Source organism: Mandrillus leucophaeus, unplaced genomic scaffold (genome assembly GCF_000951045.1).
Source record: "Mandrillus leucophaeus isolate KB7577 unplaced genomic scaffold, Mleu.le_1.0 Scaffold395, whole genome shotgun sequence".
Classification (NCBI taxonomy): Eukaryota; Metazoa; Chordata; class Mammalia; order Primates; family Cercopithecidae; genus Mandrillus; species Mandrillus leucophaeus.
This window is the reverse complement of record NW_012104198.1, coordinates 2,173,193-2,198,787: the sequence shown is the minus strand read 5'-3', so window position 1 is coordinate 2,198,787 and position 25,595 is coordinate 2,173,193. Positions and strand designations below refer to the sequence as shown.

The window sequence follows — 25,595 nt, the reverse complement described above, 5'->3', positions numbered from 1 at the left end:
ATCTTGGCTCACTGCAACCTCCGCCTCCCGGGTTCAAGCAATTCTCCTGCCTCAGCCTCCCAAGTAGCTGGGATTACAGGCACCTGCCACCATGCCCGGCTAATTTTTGTATTTTTAGTAGAGACGGGGTTTCACCATCTTGGCCAGGCTGGTCTCAAACTCCAGACCTCGTGATCCACCTGCCTCTCGGCCTCCCAAAGTGCTGGGATTACAGACATGAGCCACCACGCCCAGCTGGCAGTTCATCTTTTAAGTCACAGCTGGGTGTCACTCCACAGGCAAAACTTCTTCAAACACTGAACAAAGTTGTCCCTGGAACTCCTACTGATGCTCATTCACCAAACCCTGTCCACTACTGGTCTCCAAACTCTAATTCAGGGGAAAAAATTCCGGGCGGGGGAGGGAGGGGTGCTGAAATGTGGCTAAGAGATGAAGGCCTGTGATTAAGTCTGTGGCTATCTGTTATTTCCATCTCCCATCAGTAATGAGGACAAGCCACTCTGCATTGCTAACCCATCCACCCCCACGGCCTGAGGCAGTGTTCACACCTGCATAGTTCACAGAGTTAATAAAGGTAAGAGCAGGTCTCTTGTTAACCTGGAGTTAACAAGTGGGTGAGAATGTTCTCTTCAGTGTAAACAAAGGGCAAAGGTGCATAATTCATCTCCATCCCTTTACTTATGCAAGACCTCTTTAGAGAAACAATTGGGCAACACTTCAAAGTAGAAAACCTTCAGGGAGATGTTGAAATTAGTAGATAAACCCAACTCCCAATTTACAAGAGATAAGGAAGACAGAATATTTGTTAAATTTTTGAGAATATTTGCCTCAGGGAGGCAGTCAGCAAAATCTAGACTACCCAAAGTCTACAAGACAAATGACCTGTTTTCTCCAACAAATTAATTGCAAAGACCAAAAAACCCCTAGAGATTAACAGATTTAGAATATAAAATACCAAACAAGGCCAGCCTGGCGGCTCACGCCTGTAATCCCAGCACTTTGGGAGACCGAGGTGGGCAAATCATGAGGTCAGGAGTTCGAGACCAGCCTGACCAACATGGTGAAACCCCCATCTCTACTAAAATTACAAAAATTAGCCGGGCGTGGTGACATAAGCCTGTAATCCCAACTACTCGAGAGGCTCAGGCAGGAGAGTCGCTTGAATCCAGGAGGCGGAGGTCAAAGTGAGCCGAGATCGTCCCACTGCACTTCAGCCTGGGCGACAAAGTGAGACTCCATCTCAAAAAAAGAAGATACAAAACAATTACAAAACACTGACTATATACAAATGAATTTTTTTTTTTTTTTTTTTTTTTGGAAATGGAGTCTCGCTCAGTCTCCCAGGCTGGAGTGCAGTGGCAATCTCGGCTCACTTCAAGCTCTGCCTCCTGGGCTCACACCATTCTCCTGCCTCAGCCTCCCGAGTAGTTGGGGACTACAGGCGCCTGCCACCATGCCTGGCTAATTTTTTTTTGTATTTTTAGTAGAGACGGGGTTTCGCCATGTTAACCAGGATGGTCTCAATCTCCTGACCTCGTGATCTGCCCACCTTGGCCTCCCAAAGTGCTGGGATACAGGTGTGAGCCACCGTGCCCGGCCTTTACAAATGAATTTTTTTAAAGTTTTATGACATTTAATAATAAATTTGAACATTAACTGGATATGTGATTATTTTTTATTTAAATTTTTAAAAGGGCCAGGTACAGTGGCTCATGCCTGTAATCCCAGCACTTTGGGCAGCCCAGGAGGGCGGATCATCTGAGGTCAGGAGTTCAAGACCCGCCTGGTCAACATAGCAAAAACCTGTCTCTATTAAAAATACAAAAATTAGCCAGGCGTCATGGCAGGCGCCTATAATCCCAGCTACTCAGGAGGCTGAGGCAGGACAATTGCTTGAACCCAGGAGGTTGCTGTGAGTTGAGATCGCACCACTGCACTCCAGCCTGGGCGACAGAGTGAGACTCTGTCTCAAAAAAAAAAAAAAAAAAAAAAAAAAAAAAAAATCAAACAAAGATGTAAGCCTGGGCAACATGGCAAAACCCCGTCTCTCCAGAAAGTACAAAAATTAGCCAGTCATGGTGGCACGTGCCTGCGGTGCCATCTACTCAGGAGGATGAAATGGGAAGAGATTGCTTGAACCCAGGAGCTCAAGGCTGCAGTGAGCCGAGATCACACCACTGCACTCCAGCATGGATGACAGAGTAAGACCCTGTCTCAAAAAAAAAAAAAAGATTGGGGGTACAACTGCAGTTTTGTTACATGGATATATTGCACACTGATGAAGTCTGCATTTTTAGTGTGCTCATCACCCAAACAGTACTGTACCCATTAGGCAGTTTCTCTCTCTTGACTCGCCTCCCACCTTTCCATGTCCCCAAGACCTATTATTACACTCTCTATGTCCATGTTATTTATTGAATTATTTTTTTGAGGCGGAGTCTTGCTCTGTCGCCCAAGCTGGAGTGCAGTCGTGCGATCTTAGCTTACTGCAACCTCCACTGCTCGTGTTCAAGTGATTCTCCTGCCTCAGTCTCCCAAGTAGCTAGGATTACAAGCAGGCACCACCATGCCCAGCTAAATTTTGTATTTTTAGTAGAGACGGGGTTTCGCCATGTTGGCCAGGCTGGTCTCGAACTCCCAACCTCAAGTGATCCACCCACCTCAGCCTCCCAAAGTGCTGGGATTACAGGCATGAGCCACCATGCCTGGCCTATTTTTTTATTATTAATTTTTTCATGTATGATTCTTAGACAGAGTCTTGCTCTGTTGCCCAGGCTGGAGTGCAGTGACATGATCTCTGCTCACCACAACCTCCATTTCCCAGGTTCAAGCTATTCTTGTGCCTCAGCCTCCCAAGTAGCAGGGATTACAAGTACCCACCACCACTTCCAGCTAATTTTTGTATTTTTAGTAGAGGCAGGGTCTCACCATGTTGGCCAGGCTGGTCTCAAATTCTTGACCTCAAATGATCCACCCGCCTCAGCCTTCCAAAGTGCTGGGATTACAGGCGTGAGCCACCGCGCCAGGCCAGTATTGTATTCATTTTATTTTTTAAAAAACAATGCACCAAAACATTTATTCAAGATAATATGGGGGAATTTACTTCCATACCATATTACTTTGTGTGGGATTTACTTAAAAATAATATAGGGCTCACGCCTGTAATCCCAGCACTTTGGGAGGCTGAGGTGGGTGGATCACAACGTCAGGAGTTCGAGACCAGCCTGATCAACATGGTGAAACCCGTCTGACCAACACGGTGAAACCCCGTCTCTACTAAAAATACAAAAAATTTGCCAGGCATAGTGGCAGGCGCCTGTAGTCCCAGCTACCGGGAAGGCTGAGGCAGGAGAATGGCGTGAACCCAGGAGGCGGAGCCTGCAGTGAGCCGAGATCGTTCCACTGCACTCCAGCCTGGGCGACTGAGCGAGACTCCGTCTCAAAACAAAACAAAACAAAACAAAAAATAATAATAAGGGGATAAGGATGTAGGTAGACATATAGATTGGCAGTGAGTGAACAATCACTGATATTGTTTAAAGCGGCCATGAGTTGCTAATTGCTAACTCTGGGGGATGGGTACATGGATATGTTACTATTTGATTATTCTCTCTGATTTTGCATGTATTCGGAATTCTCCATAATATAAAGCTAAAGATGACTAAATCACATGTGAGAGACCCCTGCTACTTTATAAGCATAGACAATCCCACTCCTACAGTTCACACAGGTCAGCTCCCTGGCTGTTAGGGCTAGAAAAGTGTAAGATGCAGCTACACAAAGCTGGAGGGGCGCCCCAGGCAGGTTGAGATTTGGAGACACTCTTGAAGCAAACCGTCTGTGTGAACACACACACATACATGTGGAGTCCCACGCACCGACCCCGGTGCAGCCCCCTCCCTGGCTCGTACCCCTCTTCTGTGCGAAGAGCAGCAGCAGGCAGGTGAGACCTTTGAGCACTTCCGCCATGACCACAGCAGTGGTGGCAAAGAAGCGGTCCCCTGGCAACGTGCGGGCGTAGCGGATGCTGAGGATGAGGGAGGCATTCTGGACCACCAGCACAGCTAGGGATATGTACTTCAGGCGCCTGTGAGCTGTGGGGAACGGAAGGGGCAAGGGGGAAGGAGGGGGTCAGAAGCCGCTAGGGCATAGCCACACCACCACCCACCCCCTCTCCTTTCTCACCCAGGACCCTCCTAGCCACCGCTACTTGCTCCCTCAGCCTGCCTGTCTTCACCCAATGAGGGTCTGACTCCTACCGCCTTACTGCCTCAGCCACAAGCAGGAAGAGCCAGAAGGGAGAAATGGGCCCCACCCTGTCCAGTCCATACCTGGAATCCTTACTGAGGTTTCAGGTAATGGCTGAGGCAAGCTCTGGCCACGCGCCTCGGCTCCCGCCCAAGTGAGAAGCAACTCCTCCCCAGACAGAATACCGACAACTACGTTCTCCACGTTTACTGAGTGTTTACTGTATGCATATCACTGGGTTAAGGGATTTCTATGGATTACCTCAATAGACTCATATCATTGTCATCTCCAAAAGAACTGCGAGGATTCCCATTTACGGATGAGCAAACTGAGAATGTATATGAAATGATGCTCCTATTTAACGAGGGACTGTCTCATGTAAAGAATAATACATCAATGCAGGGAATGAGGCCACTGTATGAGGTATGTTCACCCCCTAAGGAAAGGTCTTTCTCCCATCTAAGAAATGATTCGATTCCCTCACTCTCAGAATGGCCTACATCCCATATGGAATGATCCTCCTCATACCCAGAATGGTCTCTCCAACCCCTCCCTCCCGTGACAACTGGTTCCTCCCGACCCAGAATAGTCTACTAAATACAAGAAATGATTCCCCCATGCTCCCAGGGACTGAATCCTGTAACAGGAATGGTTATCCCACCAAGAAAGGTCTGGCTCCCTCAACCAGATGAGGAAATATTTCCCTGCACTCCACATGGTCCGTCCTCCCACCACCGCGCACCGACCCTCTAGCTAATGCTCTACCCACAATCACAATCTTTGCTCTACCCACAATCACAATCGGCTCTCTCTGCTATACGGAAGGACCTGGCACCCTCAGAACGTTCTTTTTCCACCATATAACGATGAGCCCTCCCACCCGAACGTACAATGAACTCTACTTCCATTAGGAAGGGGGCCCCCAGAACGGTCTCCTCCGCACATAATGAAGGACACCATCATCCTCAAAATGGACCCTCTCTAGTCACATAAAGAAGGACTCGCCCCACCCTAACTCACAATAGTCTCTCTGTCCTTTTATAAGGAAGGAAGCACCACCCTCAGAATAGTCTCCCACTTCTTCAGTGAAGAACTCCCACGCCCGCAGAATGGTCTCTTCCACAAGGAAGGACCCCACATATTCGGAATGGTTTCGGTGCCCTTAGCCTTCCCAAAAAGAATTACCCTCCACACTCATAATGGTCCATATGCGGAAGGATCCCACAATCACTCTCAGAATGTTTTCTTCCCCGCCCCCAACACACTCACAATGTGCACACACAGACACACACAGAAGACACACACACACACGTCGGTTCACACGGGATGCTCCCTCTCACTTTAGTGAGGAACATTCCCGACACCCAGCGATCCCGACCTCCGCCTCCCATGCGACTGCTCGGACACAGACTGTCTCACCGGCACTCGCAGTCCCCGGCTCTAATGCACCCGCGGAAAGCGCCCCTGGCCCGGCCGCCGCGGTGGAACCACCAGCCCCAACCGCTGCCATGTTGGCATTTGCCCGGCCCGTCCCCTCGGTAACAGCAGACCACTTCCGTGTTCGTCACTTCCGCTTCCAGGCCGTCTGAGTGAAGGTGGGTCGAGAGCCGGGATCGTCAGGGTGGTGGCTTTTCTCCTTCGCTCCTAAAAGCTCAACCTAAGAGTAGCCCCGGGATTTCCAAATTCCGTCGGATCTGGATGCCGGGGACACGGCCCGATCGGCCTACCCACCGCCCCTACAGAGCTTCATCGGCCCATTCCTGTCACTAGACCCGCCTTGTCCTGCTGTTCGTCCGCTTCACTGATCGCGCTTTCCAGATCACCCCCCGATCCCGTCTCCTAGTCTCATTGGCTAAGCCATCCCTCTTTCATCTCGGCTCTTTATTGGCAGCTTCTCCATAAGGCACCGCCCCTTCCGAATCAGAAACTCCCAGGTGCTTCCTGGTTGGACTGAAGTTCCGCTTTCCCGTCTTCCAGCGAGGCCCCACCCTCTGGAAAGCACAGGGGAATCTGGGGACCAAGAAACTTTGACCTGTCGGGGTCGGGTGAGGGCGTACTGGCTGAAGCATCAGGTGCGAGTCAGGCATGTAAGCTAGCAGATAAAAGCAGAGCAGGTGAGGATAAACAAGTGAAAATGAAAAGGAAAGTTGACGCAGAGAAGACAAGTGAGTCACCAATGAGGATGGCAAATAAAGGGGACAAGCGAAAGGCTCACAGTTAGCTAGCATTTGGAAGCAGGGCAAGAGTCCGGGCCAGGGGCGGTGGCTCACGCCTGTAATCCCAGCACTTTGGGAGGCTGAGCCGGGCCGATCACCTGAGCTCAGGAGTTCCAGCCTGGGCAAAATGGCAAAACCCCGTTTCTACTTAAAAAAAAAATTAGCCGCATGTAGTGGTATGCACCTGTACCCAGCTACTCGGGAGGCTGAGACAGGAGAACCGCTTGAACCCGGGAGGCGGAGGTTGCACTGAACCGAGACAAATAAGCAGGGCAAGAGAGGTGACAGCCGAGGTCGGAGCATGTGAAACCAACATGGAATAGGGCAGGCCAGGTAAGTCAAATGTTGAAGGAGAAATTAGAGGGATGGGTATGTAAGGGTAAAGATGGGGGAGAGGCTAAAGATTAAGAGCAAAACAGGGCGGACGCGGTGGCTCACGCCTGTAATCCCAGCACTTTGGGAGGCCGAGGCGGGCGGATCACAAGGTCAGGAAATCGAGACCATCCTGGTGAACACGGTGAAACCCCGTTTCTACTAAAATGCAAAAAATTAGCCGTGCGTGGTGGCGGACGCCTGTAGTCCCAGCTACTCGAGAGGCTGGGGCAGGAGAATGGTGTGAACCCGGGAGGCAGAGGTTGCAGTGAGCCGAGATCGCGCCACTGCACACCAGCCTGGGCGACAGAGCAAGACTTTTGTCTCAAAAAAAAAAAAAAAAAAAAAAAGCAAAACAGGTGACTACACCCTGGACAGATTCCAGTCAGTGGCCAACTCCAGCCCCACCCTCATCAGTACCCTGATAGGGCTCTTCTTCTCCAACAGGGAAAAGGGCTTCCTCCTTCCCCTGGAGTGCCAGGGAAGGTAGTTTTATCTGCTTCTGAGATGGCCATCTTGATTGGGGATGTACCCTAAACACCTTCCACCTTCATGCACAGTATCTCCAACAGACAGCCCTTCTACACATACTGGGCGCTGCCTAAGATCAGGGGCAGGGGGAATCAAGATTTTTTGTTTTTTGTTTTTTTTTTGTGGTGCAGTTTCAAGAACCCTTAAAGGTCTTTAGGATGGCAACATAAGACCGTGGCTTCCTGAGGACAAAGCAGAGGGACAGTCTATCTCAGTGCAAAGTAGATGCTCCATAAAAGCCTCACACCTACAAATGGCCAGCCGCTTCTGATTCTATTACTTTTATTAAATAGTGGGTTTCCACACATGGCTTTTTAAATAATCCAGGCAGGGGGAGAAGAGAGGAGGTCACACTTGGAACTCCCCTCCCCACAATACGTGATTATTTACATTTTAGCAACTGGACAATCCCGGCTCAGGAGGAGGTTGCAAGAATCTGCAAAAGTTGGAGGGGGGCGCCCCAGGAGAACAAACAGCAAGCCTTATTTCCCCTAGCCCATCCCCCAAAAAACCATCCATCCCATCCTAGTGTCTGGTGGTGTCCGGTGGTGTCCATCTTCCATTCCTTCCCAAATTATGGAAGTAAGGTTCTTCTCACCAGAATAAGAGCACTTGGGATAAGAGTAGGGTCCCCTCACCCAAAAAAAAAAAAAAAAAAAAAAAAAAAAAAAAAAAAAAAGCCTTGGGTAACAGCAGGGCATTACCTCCCCCAGAATAAGGACTCCTGGGCTGAGGCAGGTAAGCAGCTTGACCCAATATGGGACCCTAGGCTAGGGGAAAGGGTCCCTTTACTAAAATAAAAGCAATTGGGGTATTGGAAGGAAAGCACCCTTGCCCAAGTAAGAGCATATGAACTAAGTTTGTGTGGTGGTAGTAGGAGGTGCCAATGTGGGGGTGACACGTCATCAGAATAAGAGTCCTGGGGCTCACAATGGGAACAACTTCACTGAAATAAACTTCCTTAGCAAAATGAGAAGCAAGAACTTCCCCCTCCAGAATCAGGGACCACAGGTTCTGGGAGGAAGGCTCCTTTGTAGGATTGGGAAGGGAACTGGGCAGACTTGGTTTATGTCTTCTAACCCCTGATCCTCAATCCCTTACCTTAGTAATACTGGACTTTAATAACCGGTAATGACCTGTAAAACCAAGTCAACAAATGTCCGTCTATCCCTGTGACATGGCCATGGGATGGCTCTTCCGACCACTGGGGGCCAGACCAGGCCAGGCTTAGGGTAGCAAGGACCAGGCCAAAGGGGCGGGGCCTCCTTTGGGGGGGTTGAGGGGTGCATCCTCGGCTGGTGTTTGCATCCAGGGGTCCAGCAGGATCTCTTCCAGTGAGGGTCGGGAAGAAGGTTTGGGGGCCAGGCACCGGCGGATTAGGGCACAGCAGTCTGTGGGCCAAGAAGCAGAGGGAAGATGAGCAGTCAGTAGGGGGTACTGATCCCTGAGAGGGATGGAGTCTTCTGGGCTGGGGTCAGTGAGGCCTCACCTGGGGAGACATGAGCAGGGAAGTGGAGCTCAGCTTCCAGAATCTCCTGGTCCCTCTCGAAGGGAATGTCCCCACACACCATGTCATAGAGGAGGATACCCAGTGACCAGACAGTGGCTGGGAGGGCATGGTACTGGTGTCGAGAGATCCACTCTGGGGGACTGTACACCCTTGTCCCTGCACACAAGCCAGGGGTTAGACCACTCACTCTCATGATGCCCTTCTCCAACCCCAAACTCCCCAGGAAGGATGGCCTCACCACAATTAAGAGCACTCAAGATAAAAGCAGAGTCCCCTCACTAGATAAAGAGCAGCTAAAATAGCAGAGTCCCCTCAACAGAATAAAAGCATTGAGAAGTAACAGGATCCCTTTACCAGAGAAAGGATACTCAGGATAGTAACAGGATACCCTCACCAGAATAGGAGCCCAGAATAAGGTTAGCGCACTGTTAAAAGATGGACTTTATCAGAGGGCAAGGCTGAGAATCCCCAGTATTAGCAATCGATCATCTTATACAGATGCAGTATGGGTCAAGGATTACAGGATACCCCACCACTGGAGGCCAAAGGTCACAAGTCCATCAAGTAAAAACAATCCCTCCAGGGAGATTTAGAGAAGCCTTACCATCAAAGTCAGTGTAGGGTTCATCATGGAGCAGGGCACCAGAACCAAAATCAATGAGTTTGGCACAGCCACGGCGTAGGTCTATCAGGATGTTCTCATCCTTGATGTCACGATGGACAACTCCACGGGCATGGCAATGCTGGATGGCTGCCACTACTTGACCAAAGAAGCAGCGGCTTGGGCCTTCACCCAGCGGGCCCTTCTCTGTGATATAGTCAAAGAGATCCTGGGCAGGCAAAGGCCGCTCGAGGACCAGCATGAAGCCCTCTTGTGTCTCAAACCAGTCAAGCAGGCGGATCACGCCAGGGTGCCCACCGCCTGCACCCACTTTCCATAGCAGTGCCACTTCGAGTGGGCATGTGACTGAGTCTGACTGGGGGAACAGGTAGGGTGGGAAGCAGAGAGAGAAAAAAGACAGATGTCAGGGCAACAGCTCTGAGGCTTTTTACCTAAGCTCAAATTAGGGCCCCTTCTCCTGACAGTGTGTTGTTGAGCAACTCACTTCCCTTCCTGGGCCTCAGTTTCCCTAAAGACACAAACTCACACAGTGATTGAGAGGGTGAAACCAGCAAAGAGCCTGCACAAGTCTTGCATGTAGTAGATCAATAAACATTTGAATAAACGAAAGTTTGGCCGGGCACAGAGGCTCATCCCTGTAATCCCAGCACTTTGGGAGGCTGATATGGGTGGATTGCTTGACCCCAAGAGTTCAAGATCAGCCTGGGCAAAATGGCAAGACCCTGTCTCTACACAAACACAAAAATTAGCCAGGTTTGATGAAATGCACCTGTAGTCCCAGCTACTCGGGAGGCTGAGGTGGGAGGGTCCCTTGAGCCCAGAAGGGAAAGGTTGCAGTGAGCCAAGATCGCACCACTGCACTCCAGCTGTCTCAAAACCAACAAAAATAGAAAAAACTGGTTTTTAACAAAAGGCCTTCAGCAGAAGCAGCACCATTATGTGGTATTTTGTTTTGTTCCCTGACATATCTCAGGAGATTAGAATAGTACCTTACACAGTAGGTGCTCAATAAATGTTAAACAGATGACAGCACTTGATAGCATGGGCTCTGGCAAGCAGTTAGCACTCAATAAACACTGTTATTGTGTAATGGTTTGTTTTGTTCACGGACCTATATGAAGCACTAGAACAGTGGCTGCTAACAAAGTAGGGCTGAATAAATATTTGTCAAACAGGTAAAACAATTAGTAAAAAATGCCCTAGCAAAAAATGAGCTCTCAATAATTATGTAATACTTTGCTGAGTGTCTAGAGTTCTGTCTGTCATATAGTAGGTGTTCAATATACCTAATTTGTTAAACAGCTGACTGATTTATTGCAAAGGACCTAGTACAAAAGGACTTAGTGTTATCATGTATTTTGTCAGCATCACCAAGCACCTAGAACCAGTCAATAAAAAGCATAAACGTGGCCCTGCACAGTGGCTCACGCCTGTAATCCCAACACTTTGGGAGGCTGGGGCAGGCAGATCACCCAAGGTCGGGAGTTCGAGACCAGCCTGACCAACATGGAGAAACTCCGTCTCTACTAAAAATACAAAATTAGAGGCCGGGCGCAGTGGCTCAGCACTGTGGGAGGCCCAGGCAGGTGGATCACCTGAGGTCGGCAGTTCAAAACCTGCCTGGCCAACATGGTAAAACCCTGTCTCTACTAAAAATATGAAAATTAGCTGGGCATGGTTGTGCGCTCCTGTAGTCCCAGCTACTTGGGAGGCTGAGGCAGGAGAATCGCTCGAACCCGAGAGACGGAGGTTGCAGTGAGCCGAGATCGCGTCACCTCACTCCAGCCTGGGGAACAGAGGGAGACTGTGTCTCCAAAAAAATAAAGAAAAATAAAGTATAAACGCTACTGGCCACAAAATCCGCCCCCCAACCGCCTCCCCACGCCCTGCGCAGGAACACTTCGACCAGCAACCTTCTGGGCTGAGGTAGAGCCCTCTCCTGGCCAGGCTGCTGACTTGCACAGCAGCAGACGTTTTCTCGCCGAGACGCAAAAATTCCGATATTGCGCAGGCGCAATTTCCTCTAGAGTCCGCCAGGGGGCGCTCCCAACTCTACAACTTGCCCAGACCCGCCCTGATGTCGGTTAGCGCTATAACGGCAGGAGAGAAGCAGCCACCATCACCATGGCAACCAGTGACCTCTGCCCCTCGTTCCCCACCAGCATGCCCTGCGGGCAGTCCCCCAGCAGTGTTTGGAGGGAGGATGGGAAAGGATTGTTGGAGGGGAGAATCCAGGGCTCTAGGGGAATTGGGGTGAATCAGAACTGTATGTCACCCCAAGGGAGTATACATGGGCTGGCAGGAGTGTTCTCACTGTTACAGGGCCCAGGGAGTCATACATCCCCTGGAAAAGCAAGGAGGTGAATTCATTATCAGTGATGGAATAGGTAGGTCAGGAAGGGCTCCGAAGGTACTCACCAAGGGGGACCAGCCCAGCACACGATTCCGGGGAATCACTTTGATGGCCACCTGGAGAAGAGAGGGGCATGGTAAGGAGGCCAGCCAGTGATCCCCAGACCCCTCCCAGTCTAGACCTTCTGCCTACCTCCAGTATTCCTCCATCTACCAGCAGTCTAGTCTTTCTGATCCCCAACCACACCACCCCACACAACTCATACCAGGGCGTCTCCACTGCCCTACAAGTCCTCGGAACCAGGTTCATCTCTCTCACCTTCCTGAGCCCTGGGCTCTCCGTTCTCAGGCACCAGGACTCATCACTCCAAGTCCTGAGTTCTAGATTTCCTGATACCCCAGGCCCACAATCTTCCTATTTAGCTCTACGACACCCCAACTCTGTACCAGGGTCCTGGTCCGTATGACTTCACACTGGACACCTACCTCCAAAAGTCCCATAAATCTCACATCTAGGTCCCCGCTTTCCCACACATACGCAGCCTGGACCCTGGGGTCGAGGACCTCCGGAATCTGAAGCCCCCTGTCCCCTCACCCCCAACACAACCCCCTAGACCGACACACACGCGCGCACATGGACACACACACCTGGCCCTCTACACACACTGCAGGCTCACTCCTCGGACACACACACACACACACACCCCCGGTCCTCTACACACTCTGCAGGCTCACTCCTCGGTCAACCAGCATTCCAGGCCCAGGATCCCCGCCCCCGCCACACGCACCTGACCCTCCCAAGACCCTTGTGACGGATACCTGGAGTCGATCTGTGAGGCGGTGTCCTGCGAAGACGGTGCCAAAGCCCCCCTTACCCAGGAGGGGGCCGAGTCGGTACTCGGCCTCGAACGCTTCCCGATCCTTGCCTCCTACGCAGGCGGAGGCGAGGAAGTCAGGGTGGTAGCGTGCTCAGCCCAGCCACGACTCCCTCCCCCCGCGCTGCAACCCATCATTCCAGCCCACCCCGTCTGGTTGTAGCAGGGGAGGATGTGCTCACCTGGCGGCGGCGTGGGGGTCACGGGGGGCGCAGGAGGCCCCTGCAGAGGCTTAGTCAACATGGAGGTGGCGCTGCGCAGATTGAGTCCACTGAATCCGCTAAGCCCGCAGGGCGTGGACGCCCGGGGCAGCGCAGCTGGGGAGCCAGGGCTGGGGGGCGCCAGGGTGGAAGGCAGAGAAACTGGTGGTCCGGAAGCGCCCGCAGACGGCGCAGCGTTAAGATTCGCCGCGCGCGCCAGCCCCAATGCTACTGAGCCTGGGCACGCGCCTCCCGGGAGAGTCACCCTGGGCGACAGCCCCGCCCACCTGGCTTTGATCAATCCGGACGCGGCACCTGCTGTACCACAGCCAATCGGAGCCACTCCTTATTTGCATACCACCCTCATCGTTTCAAGGGCCCCCTTATGCAAATACACGCTCGGTTCTTCCGAGGAGGCGGGGCCTGCATGTAAATGAGGGGGCTTGAGGTGGGGCTCACACCAAGAGGAAACCGGTTCTGGGAATCCCTTTGCGGCACCGCGCTTGTTTTGGTTGTTGCGCGGGGTTGTTGTTGGTAGTGGTGTCGGTGTGTGTATTTACACTTAAAAAATAACTGCGCAGTATCCTTTCCTGGGAAGTTGGTTTGCCGCCGCTGCCTGGATATTAGCACAGAGATAGCGCCAGGCCGGGCTTCTAAGAATCTATCCAGGACCCCGTCTCGAAAGGTGCTTGTCGGACGCCTTCACCGGAGTCTTCCAGGCGGCCTTCACTGGAAAGCTGAGGCCAGGGCCCTGGAAATATCTGGTAGCCAGGGAGGGGGAACCCACACCATCAACGCCACGGGTGCGCATTGGTCAAAGGCAGCATTGCCTGGGGAGTGTTTATTGGAGCTTTTAACCCTGAGCCCTGGGCCCAGTCAGCAGGTCTAGAATCTAGAACAGCAGAGGGTGGTTCTTGGGGGATGGGGGTGAGCCCAGAGTGGTGGTGGCATGGGCTGCACTTGGAGTTGAGAGAGGCAAGGACTGAGAAACATGACAGAGGCTGCTAGACAAGTGGCAACCCTGACACAAATTTGTGAAAAACAGCCAGAGAAGGCGCCACACCCCAGGAAGAAAAATGCACTCCAAAGACAACATGAATGCCAGGATATACACAAACACATACTGTCAGACACATTCACAGAAACGACCTAGATACACATGCAGCCAGAGACTGACATACACTTTCAGGCAGGCACACTGTCAGAAAAATAGTTATGTCCTAGAATGACACCCAGAGATACACTGTTACAGAAAGGCACTCACGCAGACCTACATTTGCCATGTGATAACACAGAAATGTCCCGTCAAACACACTGGCAGAACCTGTCACAAACACACTGTCACCATCAGACATGCACTGTCACAGCAAGACTTGTACTGTCCCAGAAATGAGAGACGCAGAGTCTGTCACAGAAGATACACAGATGCTCCAGGAACACACATGCACTGCTCTGAAGGCAGACATGTACTGATGTGATAGAGTCACATTTGTGGCAGTGTCACAAAAGCAGACATGGATAGACCTGTTCAGACACAGACACACATACACCATGACACATGCAGCTTATCAATGGAACAAACTGTCCAGAAATAGCTACCCAGAATCTGTTGCAGGAACACAAACGGACATCCACCCCATCAGACAGAAACCACAGATGCACTGTCACAGACCCACGCAGGCATGCACTCATCTTGGATTTAGACACAAACTGTCAGAGTGAGTCCCACACTCAGTCACCATCTGACACACCTGGAAACAAGCCCTCATCACACACACAACTGGAGACACTGTGAGCTGCACATGAAGACTTGGACTCACCACAGTCACACACACACACAGACACCACCAAAAAAGCATACATGTATTCTCCTTTGTTCACCCAACATTATTAGGGGTTGGTTTGCTAGAAGCCTGCCAGGCCTTGATGGGGATGTTGCTATTAGAGATGTACAGATAAGTCAGGCATCAAACCTGTGCCATGAAGTTTATCTGTAGTACAGTTACTGGGGAGATTTTTAGATAGAAGTGAGAATGTGAATGGGCTTTTCAGCAGGTGACCCTCTACCTGTCTTGAAAGACAAAGTTGATGGCTCAGGACAGGGGAGGGCAAATTGCAGGCAAAAGCCAAGAATACTGGATAGAGCGGCGAGAGATTGGCAGGGGCCAAACGGTGCAGAACTTCTACAAAAAGGATAGTACTACTAACATTTGTGCTCTCAATGTGCCAGGCACTGTGCCCAGTAGTACATTACTTTGATCATACATATTCCCTCTAGATGATCACAAGCAGACAGCATGAGGGAGTAGATTTTTTTTTTTTTTTAAGACGGAGTCTCGCTCTGTCGCCCAGACTGGAGTGCAGTGGCGCAATCTCGGCTCACCGCAACCTCCACCTCCCAGGTTCAAGTGATTCTCATGCCTCAGCCTCCCAAGTAGCTAGGATTACAGGCACGTACAACCCACCCAGCTAATTTTTGTATTTTTAGTAGAGATGGAGTTTCTCCATGTTGACCAGGCTGGTCTCGAACTCCTGATCTCAGGTGATTCACCCACCTCAGCCTCTCAAAGTGCTGGGATTACAGGTGTGAGTCACTGCGCCCAGCCGAATCACCTCTTGTACAGATGAGACACTTGAAACTCAGAGAAGCTATGAATTGACCAGGGCCACACAGCTAGAAAATGCCAGGCAAGGTTTCAAAGCAACTCTACAACAAATAGATGCTTGGCCACTGGGTTCCAGAGACACCCCACAGCCAGCCACTCAGCTAGCCATGCCCTCAACTGCAGAGCCAGACACACATCCAGCCAGAGGGTCTCCATTATCATGGCATGGTGAAAAAGATGCTTGAGAAAACCTGGGGGCTAGCCAGCCTTCTTTACCTTGGATTTACCCCTAGGAAGGGCAGGGAAAGAGGTGTCAGACTGGGGGACAAGAAAAAGGGTTTAGCCATCCTTCACCTTCTAAAACCTAGTGGGAGAGGCCCCTCTGGTTACTTCCACTAAACTCATGTCGCTACAAAGTATTAGTTGTACTTTTCCAAGGTTTTTCTTCATCAGATCATGATAAGGAAAGAGCAACATTCATGGTGAGAGGCAGGCAAAGAAGCTGGAATTCAGGCAGGAAGTTCAAGCTCACAGTCCTCTGCTACCATCACACCCCCAGGAAATAGGGTAGGCAGGGGTGGGGTCAGCAGGCAAAGACGCAGCTTTTCCAGTGGTAATAGGTCCAGAAGGAGGTTTAATAAGCAGCAAATCAAATACAAACACCAGGCCCCCAGACAGACCCTGCTGGAGAGCACTCACACCTCTGAGGTCAAGCCAAGGTCCATGCCATTGCCTCCTCTGCCCAGAGGCCCGCCCAACCCCTGCCCCACACAGAACAGAGCTGCTCAGGGAAACTGACATTTGGTTTTATTGTGCCAAGGACATTACAGATGGTGGATTTTGTCAACACCTGCAGGGCACGGGTGCCCCATCTGCCAAAGCTGCTCCCACACTCCTTATAACTCAAATCCCGGGTGGCAGCCATAATCCCCAAAGATGCCCCCCACCCCAAGATTCCAAAGAGGCTAGTGGTGGTGGAAGCAAAAGGAATGCAGCAAGGTCAGGGTTTCATTGTCCAAGCCGACCTGACACCTGCCGCCCTGCCCTGCCCTTGCCCAGTGCACACCCTAGACCCTGGGCCGGCCTCCATGCAGCTGGAGGCCAGAAGACAGCAACCCACATCTTTGTGCCCTCCTCCATGCCCCATGGCCTGCCTGCCCAGAGAGATGCCACCTTCACAGAGCCACTGCTGTCGTCTATATCATTTTTGATTAGTTGATTTTATAAGATAAAAGTACATTTTAATAAAGAAAAAATTCAACATTGAAGGCTCAGACGTTCTTGGGGTACTGGGAAGGGAAATTTCCCACTTCTTCCTCCCACCTCCCTGGCATGAGTGTGGGTGGGGGGGGGGAAGGCAAGTTTTTCTCATCTTGGAAGGAATGAGGGGCAGGGAGACTTTCCTCTGTCTGAATGTCTCTCTCCTCTGGGGCTGCCTGGCTGCCAGTTGGTCTGTCTCTGTGTGCCTCTCGTCTATCTTCGGCACCCTTGCCCGAGTCCCCTGTGGAATGCAGGGATGGTTCTGTGTGGGGTTGGGGGGGCAACAGGGCACGTCAGCTGGCAGAGAGACAGGTGATAGTGGCAGCGGCAATGAGAGGGAGCGCAGGGGTGGGCTAGCCAGAGAGAAGTGAGGAGGGAAAAGGGGGGAGAGCAGAAAGAACAGAAGGAGGCAAGAGGGAAGAAGCCAAAGAAGGTGAGGTGGCACCGGAGAGCAGGAGTACTGGGGTTGGGAGATGGTGTCCAATCCCTGGGTCTCCATCAACTCTTGTCTGGGGGCGGGTCTCTGTGCACTTTATTTTTCTTCATACTGTCTAGGTATTCCTGTTGGGACACTGCCAGCACCGACGCTAGGATCTCATCATCATCCCAGTCATTCAGACCTGCTGGGCGAGAGGAAGAGGAAAAGGATGATGGAGCGCTCTCAGCCTGCCTTCTTCTCACCCTGTGCCGACGTCTGGGGCTCTGGAGAAATCCCATAGGGCCCTTCTCACTCCCTTCTCAAACAGAAGGATCTGCTAGGCCTGTGAAACCCCACTTAGACCCCAGACCCTTCTGGGGCAAATTCTTTGGGTCAGAAAAATCCCCTCCAGTGCCTCTCCCTTGTCTTCTTGGAGAGATGGCCAGAGGCTCCAGAAACCCCCTCTCAGGACTTGCCACTTCTTCCAGTCTCGCCCAGCTCCTAGCAGCCTCCATCCCCCCAGACAAAGGAGGCTTACCAAAGGCAGAGGGGGACATCTGCTGAATGAGGGCCCGGCACTCCAAAGCAGGGTAGAGGGACACAAGGGGGGAAGTTGCCCGGTCGGCCCCTGCCGAGAACTGACTGCTTGTACCTGAAGCAGACGGACAGTCAAAGGTAGGGACCCAGGACCCAGGCAGTGCCTCCTAACTCCCAGCACATTCCCTGTGGGCAAGTCACTGACCTGGCGCACAGGGCGAAGGAGGTTTGGCAAGAGCTAAAACAGTGCCTGGGGAAGGGGGCTTGATGCCCAATTCAGCATGCAGCTCAGGATGCTCAGGTGATGAGGCTGAACTCCGCTGCCGTGGGGACCGGCTAGTCCACTCCTCCAGGCCACTGGAGGCTGCTGCTGTGGCCGAACTGCATGTGGCGCTGGCTTTCCGGGGCTGCAGTGGGGAAGGAAAATGCGTTAAGGACCACCAGCAACCATGACCTTCCTGTGACCCATCCCTGAATGCTGGCTCCCTTCCCAGGACCTTGGCTATGATACAGCTTCTACATAGGTCAACATCATCCCAACTCACACGGTGGACCACAAGGCTCCTCACAGGACAGAGGTGGAGCTCCCTACCCTTTCTCTCACACCCCTACAGTCAATCTGACAGGAAACCCTGTTACCTCTATCTTGAAAATAGATCCCAAATCCAACCCCTTCTCACCACCTCTACCGCCAGCAGCGGCCACCAGTCGCCTGGCCTGCTGCAGAAGCCTCCTCCTCACTGGCCCCTGCTTCTGCCCTCACTCACGAGACTCCACTGGATGACTAGCAGGCAAGGCAATCTTGTTAAATCCCCAACCACATCCTGTCTGTCCTCTGCTCACAATCCTCCCATGGTTTCTGCCTCGCTCAGAGTAAAAGTCAAAGTCCTCGCCACAGCCCACAAGCCCCTACCCAATCGGACCCACAACCTCTCTGACTTCATCTACTTCTACATTCTGTTCGGATGCACTGGCCTCCCTCTGGGCTGTTCCTGAGTCACACCAGGTGTGTGGGCCTGCTGCCCTACCCTCCATGTGCACTCAGCTAACTCTCACCTTCTTCAAGGCTCAAATCTCACCTGCTCTGAGGCCTACCCTGACTGTGCTATTTCATACTGTGAACTCACATCCCTGCTTGGCCCCTTTATCCTGGCTCTACACTTTCCATCCACAGCATTTCCCAACTAGTTTATTCATTATGTTTATTGTTTATTTTGTTTCACTCTGCAAAACTGTGAGCATCACAAGGACGGGGATCTTGGTCTGCTGGGCTCACCTATGTATCACCATATACTGAAAACAGGGCCTGGCACAGACTGGCAGTATTTGTGGAATAAAACTCAGCTCCTGCCAGCCAACATCTACAATCACTCCAAACTCCTTGTGATTTTACAATTCCTCAGATACTTGTCTGCCCTGCCCCTCCCCGATTCCCTAACAGTTCAGCCTTCCTCTGTGAAGACTAACCAGAGCCCCCACCTCCACTGATCTCCTAGCCAGGGTCAAGGACCCCACCAATGAGTTGTCACCCCCAACAAATGAGATCGCTGAGGGCAGAGTAGTCCAGATCTGATGTTACATTCTCAGTAGAGACCTGGCACACAAGGGCAGTCAACGAAAGCTTGTGTCTCTGAAGCTATCCATTATTCCCTAGTGTCACCAGCAGCATGGCTGCCCTCCTCTCACTCCTTAAGTGCCTGTTCTGCACAAGTATTTAAAGTTCCAAGGTATAATGCCAAAACTAAGACCAAGATGAGTTAGATGGTGCTGGATGCTCCCTTCCCTCCCAGATGTCAAAACTGCTTAATTTTTTTCTGCTCACTTGAGGGCAAATCATGAGAAGTAATGGATTCTTGGCCAAGCCTGTGACAGAGTCCATAACCCACCTGGCTGGGGCCGCGGACCTGGCGGGCCTGTTTCTCCTGATCCCGCAACCACTGCAGGTAGGATTCCCGAGCCACCTGCTCCTCAATGGCCTCATTTGTGGCCTCCCAGTCCGTGGCTCGTTTCTTGTCTTCTAGCATCTGCTGTTCGATCCATGACTCCTCCGATGTTTTTATGGCATTCTTCATCAGAGACTGCTCTGCAAACTGCAAGGAGGGAGAGGAATAGGGATGTGCAATAACACACTGAACCTGCCCAAGAGCCAGAACAGGCTCAGCGAGGTAGGTCCCGGGGCACCAGAAAAAAAGGAGACAGGAAAGCAGGTACTCCCACAGAGCAACCCTCCGCAGACTACGTCATGATTGGGGACCACGGGAAAGCAGGCTTGGGATGTGGAACCTGTCATTCCAAACTCCTATGCTTGGAAGACCTGACTCCAACCCCCAAACCACCTCAACTGAGGCACTGAGACTGGGGCAGTCAGGTGTCTTCCAACCTGGGCTTTTGATTTTTTTTTTTGAGACGAAGTCTCGCTCTGTCACCCAGACTGGAGTACAGTGGCGTGATCTCGGCTCACTGCAACCTCCGCCTCCCAGGTTCAAGTGATTCTCCAGCCTCAGCCTCCCAAGTAGCTAGGGATTACAGGTGAGCACCACCACCCATGGCTAATTTTTTTGTATTTTTAGTAGAGACGGGGTTTCACCATGTTGGCCAGGCTGGTCTTGAACTCCTGACCTCAGGTGATCCACCCGCCTCGGCCTCCCAAAGTGCTGGGATTACATGCGTGAGTCACCGCGCCTGGCTCTGGGCCTTAATTTAAAGAAGCCCCATCCAGCGATGACTGTTTCATAATGTTGAGGCCTTTCTCACACATGAGCAGATGAGACACATAGAAAAATTAGCTATATGAGCACAGGGTGGGAGTATTTAAGCATGTGAGGGGTTAGGGGAAGCAGTGGGTGTGTGAGGGAATAAGGGGGCAGTTATCAACATGGATGGTGTGGGGTGCTATGAGTTACAGGACACTACATCAGAGTACTGTTTTTCCGGCTATGAGATCCAACAGTATTTTTTAAAAATAGAAAATATCAGAGTATATCCCAGGGAATAAGTGCAAATATTGTTTCATGAAGCTTTAGTTAACATTATTTTAATGCACATATATACATCACACACAAATGCATATATGTTAAGTAATCATGTAAAATGTATTCTTTTCTTTTTCCTGCAGACCTTACATTCAGATAAAATGTAATTTTTTACTCTGAATAGTTAAAAAAAAACGTAAAACTATGTTAGAATAAGCTAATTTAAAAAAAAGTTAAAAAATCTAACCACTCTGGCAGTGTTAAACACACTCCAAGTGTTTTTTCTACTCGCTCACTCAACAACAATCAACACAGGAGACTTCTGTGACCAAATGTGCGGGCTGGGGGGAGGGTGTTTTCCCACACAGCAAGCAGCTAGCAGCGGACACCTGGTGTCCCTCCTCCAATGCAATTCAATACCTAGAGACAGTCTGGGATCCCACAGGTTGAGGGCTCAGTCTCACAAGACTACCCCCATTCCCCTTCGAACACCAATCGAAAGTCTGGGCCTCCAGAATTTCTGACTGACCAGCTATAAATTGAGATTCCTACAATACTTTTTGGGGGGTTCAATTAACTTGCTTGGAGCAGCTCACAAAACCCAGGAAACACGTCTGCCAGTTTATTATAGAGAAAATTACAAAGGATACAGATGAGATGCACAGAGTAACATATGGGGGAAGGGATGTAGAGCCTCCATGCCCTCCCTGGGGTGCGACCCTCTAGAAACTTCCATGTATTCAGCTACCCAGAAGCTCCCAGAACCCAATCCTTTCGGGATTCTTTGGAAGCTTCATTATGTAGGCATTATTGATTAAGCCATTGGACATTGGTGATCAACCTAATCTTCAGCCTCTCTCCCCTCCCCAAAGGCTGGGGGATGGGCTTAAAGTCTCAAACCTCTAATCCTGCCTTGGTCTTTCAGGTCACCAGCCCCCATCCTGAAGCTACCTAGAGGCTGCCAGCCATCAGTCACCTCTTTAGCATACAAAAAGGCATCACTTTGGAGATTCTAAGGATTTTAGGAATTGTATGCCAGGAAGTCACAAACACAATTCACCAAAGAAGATATACAGATGGCAAATAAGCATATGAAAAGATGCTCAACAGCATTTGCCAATAGGCAATTGCAAGTTAAAATAATGAGATACCACTATACACCTAAGAGAATGGCTAAAATCCAACATAATGATAGTATCAATTGCTGGTAATGCTGAGCAACAGGAACTTCCAAATCGTTATGCTGGGCATGCAAATAATACAGCCACTTTGGAAGACAGTTTCTCAGTTCCTCAAAAATCAAAACATAATCTTACAACGCAATCCAGCAATCTTGCTCCCAGGTATGTATACAACTGATCTAAAAACTTATGTCCATAAAAAAACCTGCATGCACGTTACAGAAGCTTTATTCATAATCATCAAAAACTGGAAGCAACCAAGAATGTCTTTTAATAGGTGAATAATTAAACTGGTACCTCCATAAAAGGAACATTAAGTGATAGATAAGAAAGAAACCAGCTAACAAGCCATGAAAGAACATGGAGAAACCTTAATGCATAATGCTAAGTGATAAGAAGCAGTCTGTCACATTGACCATTTTAATTTCAGGGCCAAAAAAGCAACTTGGCTGCAGGATGCTCACCCCTGCAATACCAGCACTTTGAGAGGCCAAGGCTGGAGGACCACTTGTCCTCAGGAATTTGAGATCGGCCTGAGCAACACAGTGAGACCCTGTCTCTACAAAATAAAAATATTTTTAAAAGTTAGCCAGGCGTGGTGGTGTGTACCTGTGGTACCAGCTACTCGGGAGGCTGAGGTGGGAGGATTGCTTAAACCCAGAAGGTCAAGGCTGCAGTGATATTGCGCCACTGCACTCCAGCCTGGGCAACAGTGGTACAGTCTTAAAAAAAAAAAAAAAAAGCAGTTTGAAAAGGCTACATAAGGCTACATACTGTATTATTACAATTATATGACATTCTGAAAAAGGCAAACCCACAAAGATAATAGATTAGTGTTTGCAGGAAGAGGGAGGAAGGGAGGGGTAAGCATACATATGGAATATGAGGAATTTTAAGGGTGGTCAAACTATTCTGAATAATACTGTAATGGTAGATACATGACATTATATATTTGTCAAAACCCATAGAATGTATAACACAAAGAGTGGACCTTAATATATGCTATTTAAAAGAAAATTAGGAAGGTTGGGCACGGTGGCTCATGCCTGTAATCCCAGAACTTTGGGAGGCCAAGGCGGGTGGATCACCTGAGGTCAGGAGTTTGAGACCAGACTGGCCAATATGGTGAAACCCTGTCTCTACTAAAAATACAAAAATTAGCCGGGCATGGTGGCATGTGCCTGTAATCCCAGCTACTCGGGAGGCCGAGGCAGGAGAACTGCTTGAACCAGGGAGGTTGAGGTTGCAGTGAGCCAAGATCGCACCACTGTACTCCAGCCTGGGTGACAAAGCAAGACTCTGTCTCAAACATAAAATAAAATAAATAAATAAATAAATAAAATAAAATAAAAATTAGAAGATCTATGGCCGGTGCAGTGGCTCACGCCTGTAATCCCAGCACTTTGGGAGGCCGAGACGGGCATATCACCTGAGGTCAGGAGTTCGAGACCAGCCTGAGCAACATGATGAAACTCTGTCTCTACTAAAAATACAAACATTAGCCAGGCGTGGTAGTGCATGCCTGTAATTCCAGCTACTCCGGAGGCTGAGGCATGACAATTGCTTTAACCCAGGAGGTAGAGGTTGCAGTGAGCTGAGATCATTGTACCACTGCACTCCAGCCTGGGCGACAGAGTGAGACTCTGTCTCAAAAATAAATAAATAAATAATTAGGAAATCTGAGATCCCAGCATAGAATGCAAAAATGTGACAAAATAATATAAATGTATTACAAACATATGAAACAAGCTTGGCCGGGCACGGTGGCCCACGTCTGAAATCCCAGCACTTTGGGAGGCTGAGGCAGGTGGATCACAAGGTCAGTAGACTGAGACCATCCTGCCTAACACAGTGAAACCCCATCTCTACTAAAAATACAAAACATTAGCCAGGTGTGGTGGTGGGCGCCTGCAGTCCCAGCTACTCGGGAGGCTGAGGCAGGAGAATGGTGTGAACCCGGGAGGCGGAGCTTGCTGTGAGCGGAGATCACGCCACTGCACTCCAGCCTGGGTGACAGAGCGAGATTCCATCTCAAAAAAAAAAAAGAAACAACCTCATTTGAAGGGGGTGGGGGTACAAATAGGTCACTTTCAAAATGAATGGAGTCTGTAACACCAAAAGCAAAAAAGAACTATATGTAGCATTGTGCTGTAGTGATACAGTTGTTTCCCACGGGGGTACAGGTGAACAAGTCTGATTCTGCTACATGTGTATATAGAAGTGAGCAGTTACATAAACGGGTGGTAGGAGCCACTGCATATACATCCGATAGCATATCTACTGTTGGAGCGGGAATTTGCAGATCAACAAGGGGAGAAGGCTAGAATGAAGCATGTGATAATGGATCTGAGTTGGAGACATCAGTAAGGATTCATGTTTAATATAAATAAACATGGTTACACGTAGAAATATTTATAGATATGTGTACACAGGCCACTATACACACATATAGCTCCTTGTTCTATCGTCTGAGAGGGCCTAGAAGCATGGACAACCTGATATCAAAGAGCACATTCAACACCTAAGTCTTGGCTTCTGTTAACATTCTCCAATACGTTCCAGGGCTCTTTAGAGAAATGGCTGTTTCAGCCGCGCGCAGTGGCTCACACCTATAATCCCTGCACTTTGGGAGACCGAGGAGGGTGGAACACCTGAGGTCAGGAGTTCAAGACTTCAGCCTAACCAACATGGTGAAACCCCATCTCTATTAAACAATACAAAAATTAACTGGGTGTGGTGGCGTATGCCTGTAATCCCAGCTACTCGGGAGGCTGAGACAGGAGAATCGCTTGAACCAGGGAGTGGAGGTTGCAGTGAGCCGAGATAGTGCCACTGCACTTCAGCCTGGTGACAGAGCAAGACTCTGTCTTAAAAAAAACAAAAAATTAGCTGGGCATGGCGGCGCATGCCTATAATCCCAGCTGCTTGGGAGGCAGAGGTTGCAGTGAGCAGAGATTGTGCCCTTGCACTCCAGCCTGGGCAACAAGAGAGAAACTCCGTCTCACACACACACAAAAAAACCCGTATTGAGATGAATAAATAACAGGAAAAATTAACAAATTAAGGATGAGTTAAGGATGAGAGACAGATCCTCCTTGAAGAATTCCAAATAATCTATGCAGATACTCTACCCTTAAGGGGATGGGTCATAACCATTTCTTAGGTGTGGGCTGCACAGAGTGACTTCCTTCCACACAGTACAGTATGGAAAAGGTAGGAAAGAGTAACCTTAAGCGGAGAAATCTAACAAACACTACTTCTGCCAGCTGATCAAGGGTAACACCAACGGGCATAAATGACACTCATTGTATACACCCTTGAAATGATGTAATGAGAATGGCACTTTACCTCTGTGATCTTCTTCCCTAAGTCCCACAACCCTAGTTTAAACATGAGAAAAAGTTCAAAAGAGATGTTTCCTACAAAATATTTGATCAGTACTCCTTAAAAAACCATCAAGGTCATCAAAACAAAACTGAAACTGTCAAAGATAAAGGGGCCTAAGGAGGCATGCAGACTTCGTTTAATAGTAACGTATTAGGCTCGGCGCAGTGGCTCACGCCTGTAATCCCAGCACTTCGGAAGGCTGAGATGGTTGGATCACCTGAGGTCAGGAGTTCCAGACCAGCCTGGCCAATGTGGTGAAACCCTGTCTCTACTAAAAACAGAAAAATTAGCCAGGTGTGGTGGTGGGC

General features: G+C 50.0%; 3 protein-coding genes across 8 annotated transcripts in view; all 3 read right to left on the bottom strand.

Moving 5' to 3' along the window:
* The window catches only part of SLC35A2 (solute carrier family 35 (UDP-galactose transporter), member A2), a 10,977-nt gene extending 4,898 nt beyond the window's left edge, over positions 1-6,079 (bottom strand). For 2 of the 4 annotated variants that reach the window (XM_011991402.1, XM_011991404.1), the window contains exons 1-2: positions 5,668-6,079; positions 3,912-4,094 (exon numbers count right to left, since the gene is read on the bottom strand). In XM_011991402.1, the coding sequence (XP_011846792.1) occupies positions 3,912-4,094; positions 5,668-5,758 (274 nt within the window). In that variant the 5' untranslated portion in view covers positions 5,759-6,079. Of the gene's footprint in view, positions 1-3,911; positions 4,095-4,331; positions 4,417-5,659 lie in introns of all 4 variants that reach the window. The other 2 variants (XM_011991401.1, XM_011991403.1) reach the window with 2 other exon arrangements.
* Positions 6,080-7,632: 1,553 nt separating this feature from the next.
* PIM2 (Pim-2 proto-oncogene, serine/threonine kinase) lies at positions 7,633-13,754 on the bottom strand. The gene is made up of 6 exons (XM_011991390.1): positions 12,909-13,754; positions 12,671-12,780; positions 11,918-11,968; positions 9,482-9,854; positions 8,857-9,033; positions 7,633-8,758 (listed from the first exon to the last, which is right to left on the bottom strand). Exons 1-6 carry the CDS (start codon positions 12,967-12,969, stop codon positions 8,595-8,597), a joined length of 936 nt encoding a protein of 311 aa, XP_011846780.1. The 5' UTR covers positions 12,970-13,754; the 3' UTR covers positions 7,633-8,594.
* Positions 13,755-16,139: 2,385 nt separating this feature from the next.
* The window catches only part of OTUD5 (OTU deubiquitinase 5), a 34,916-nt gene continuing 25,460 nt past the window's right edge, over positions 16,140-25,595 (bottom strand). For 2 of the 3 annotated variants that reach the window (XM_011991387.1, XM_011991388.1), the window contains exons 6-9: positions 19,634-19,837; positions 17,953-18,154; positions 17,749-17,862; positions 16,318-17,412 (exon numbers count right to left, since the gene is read on the bottom strand). In XM_011991387.1, the coding sequence (XP_011846777.1) occupies positions 17,291-17,412; positions 17,749-17,862; positions 17,953-18,154; positions 19,634-19,837 (642 nt within the window). In that variant the 3' untranslated portion in view covers positions 16,318-17,290. Of the gene's footprint in view, positions 17,413-17,748; positions 17,863-17,952; positions 18,155-19,633; positions 19,838-25,595 lie in introns of all 3 variants that reach the window. The other variant, XM_011991389.1, reaches the window with a different exon arrangement.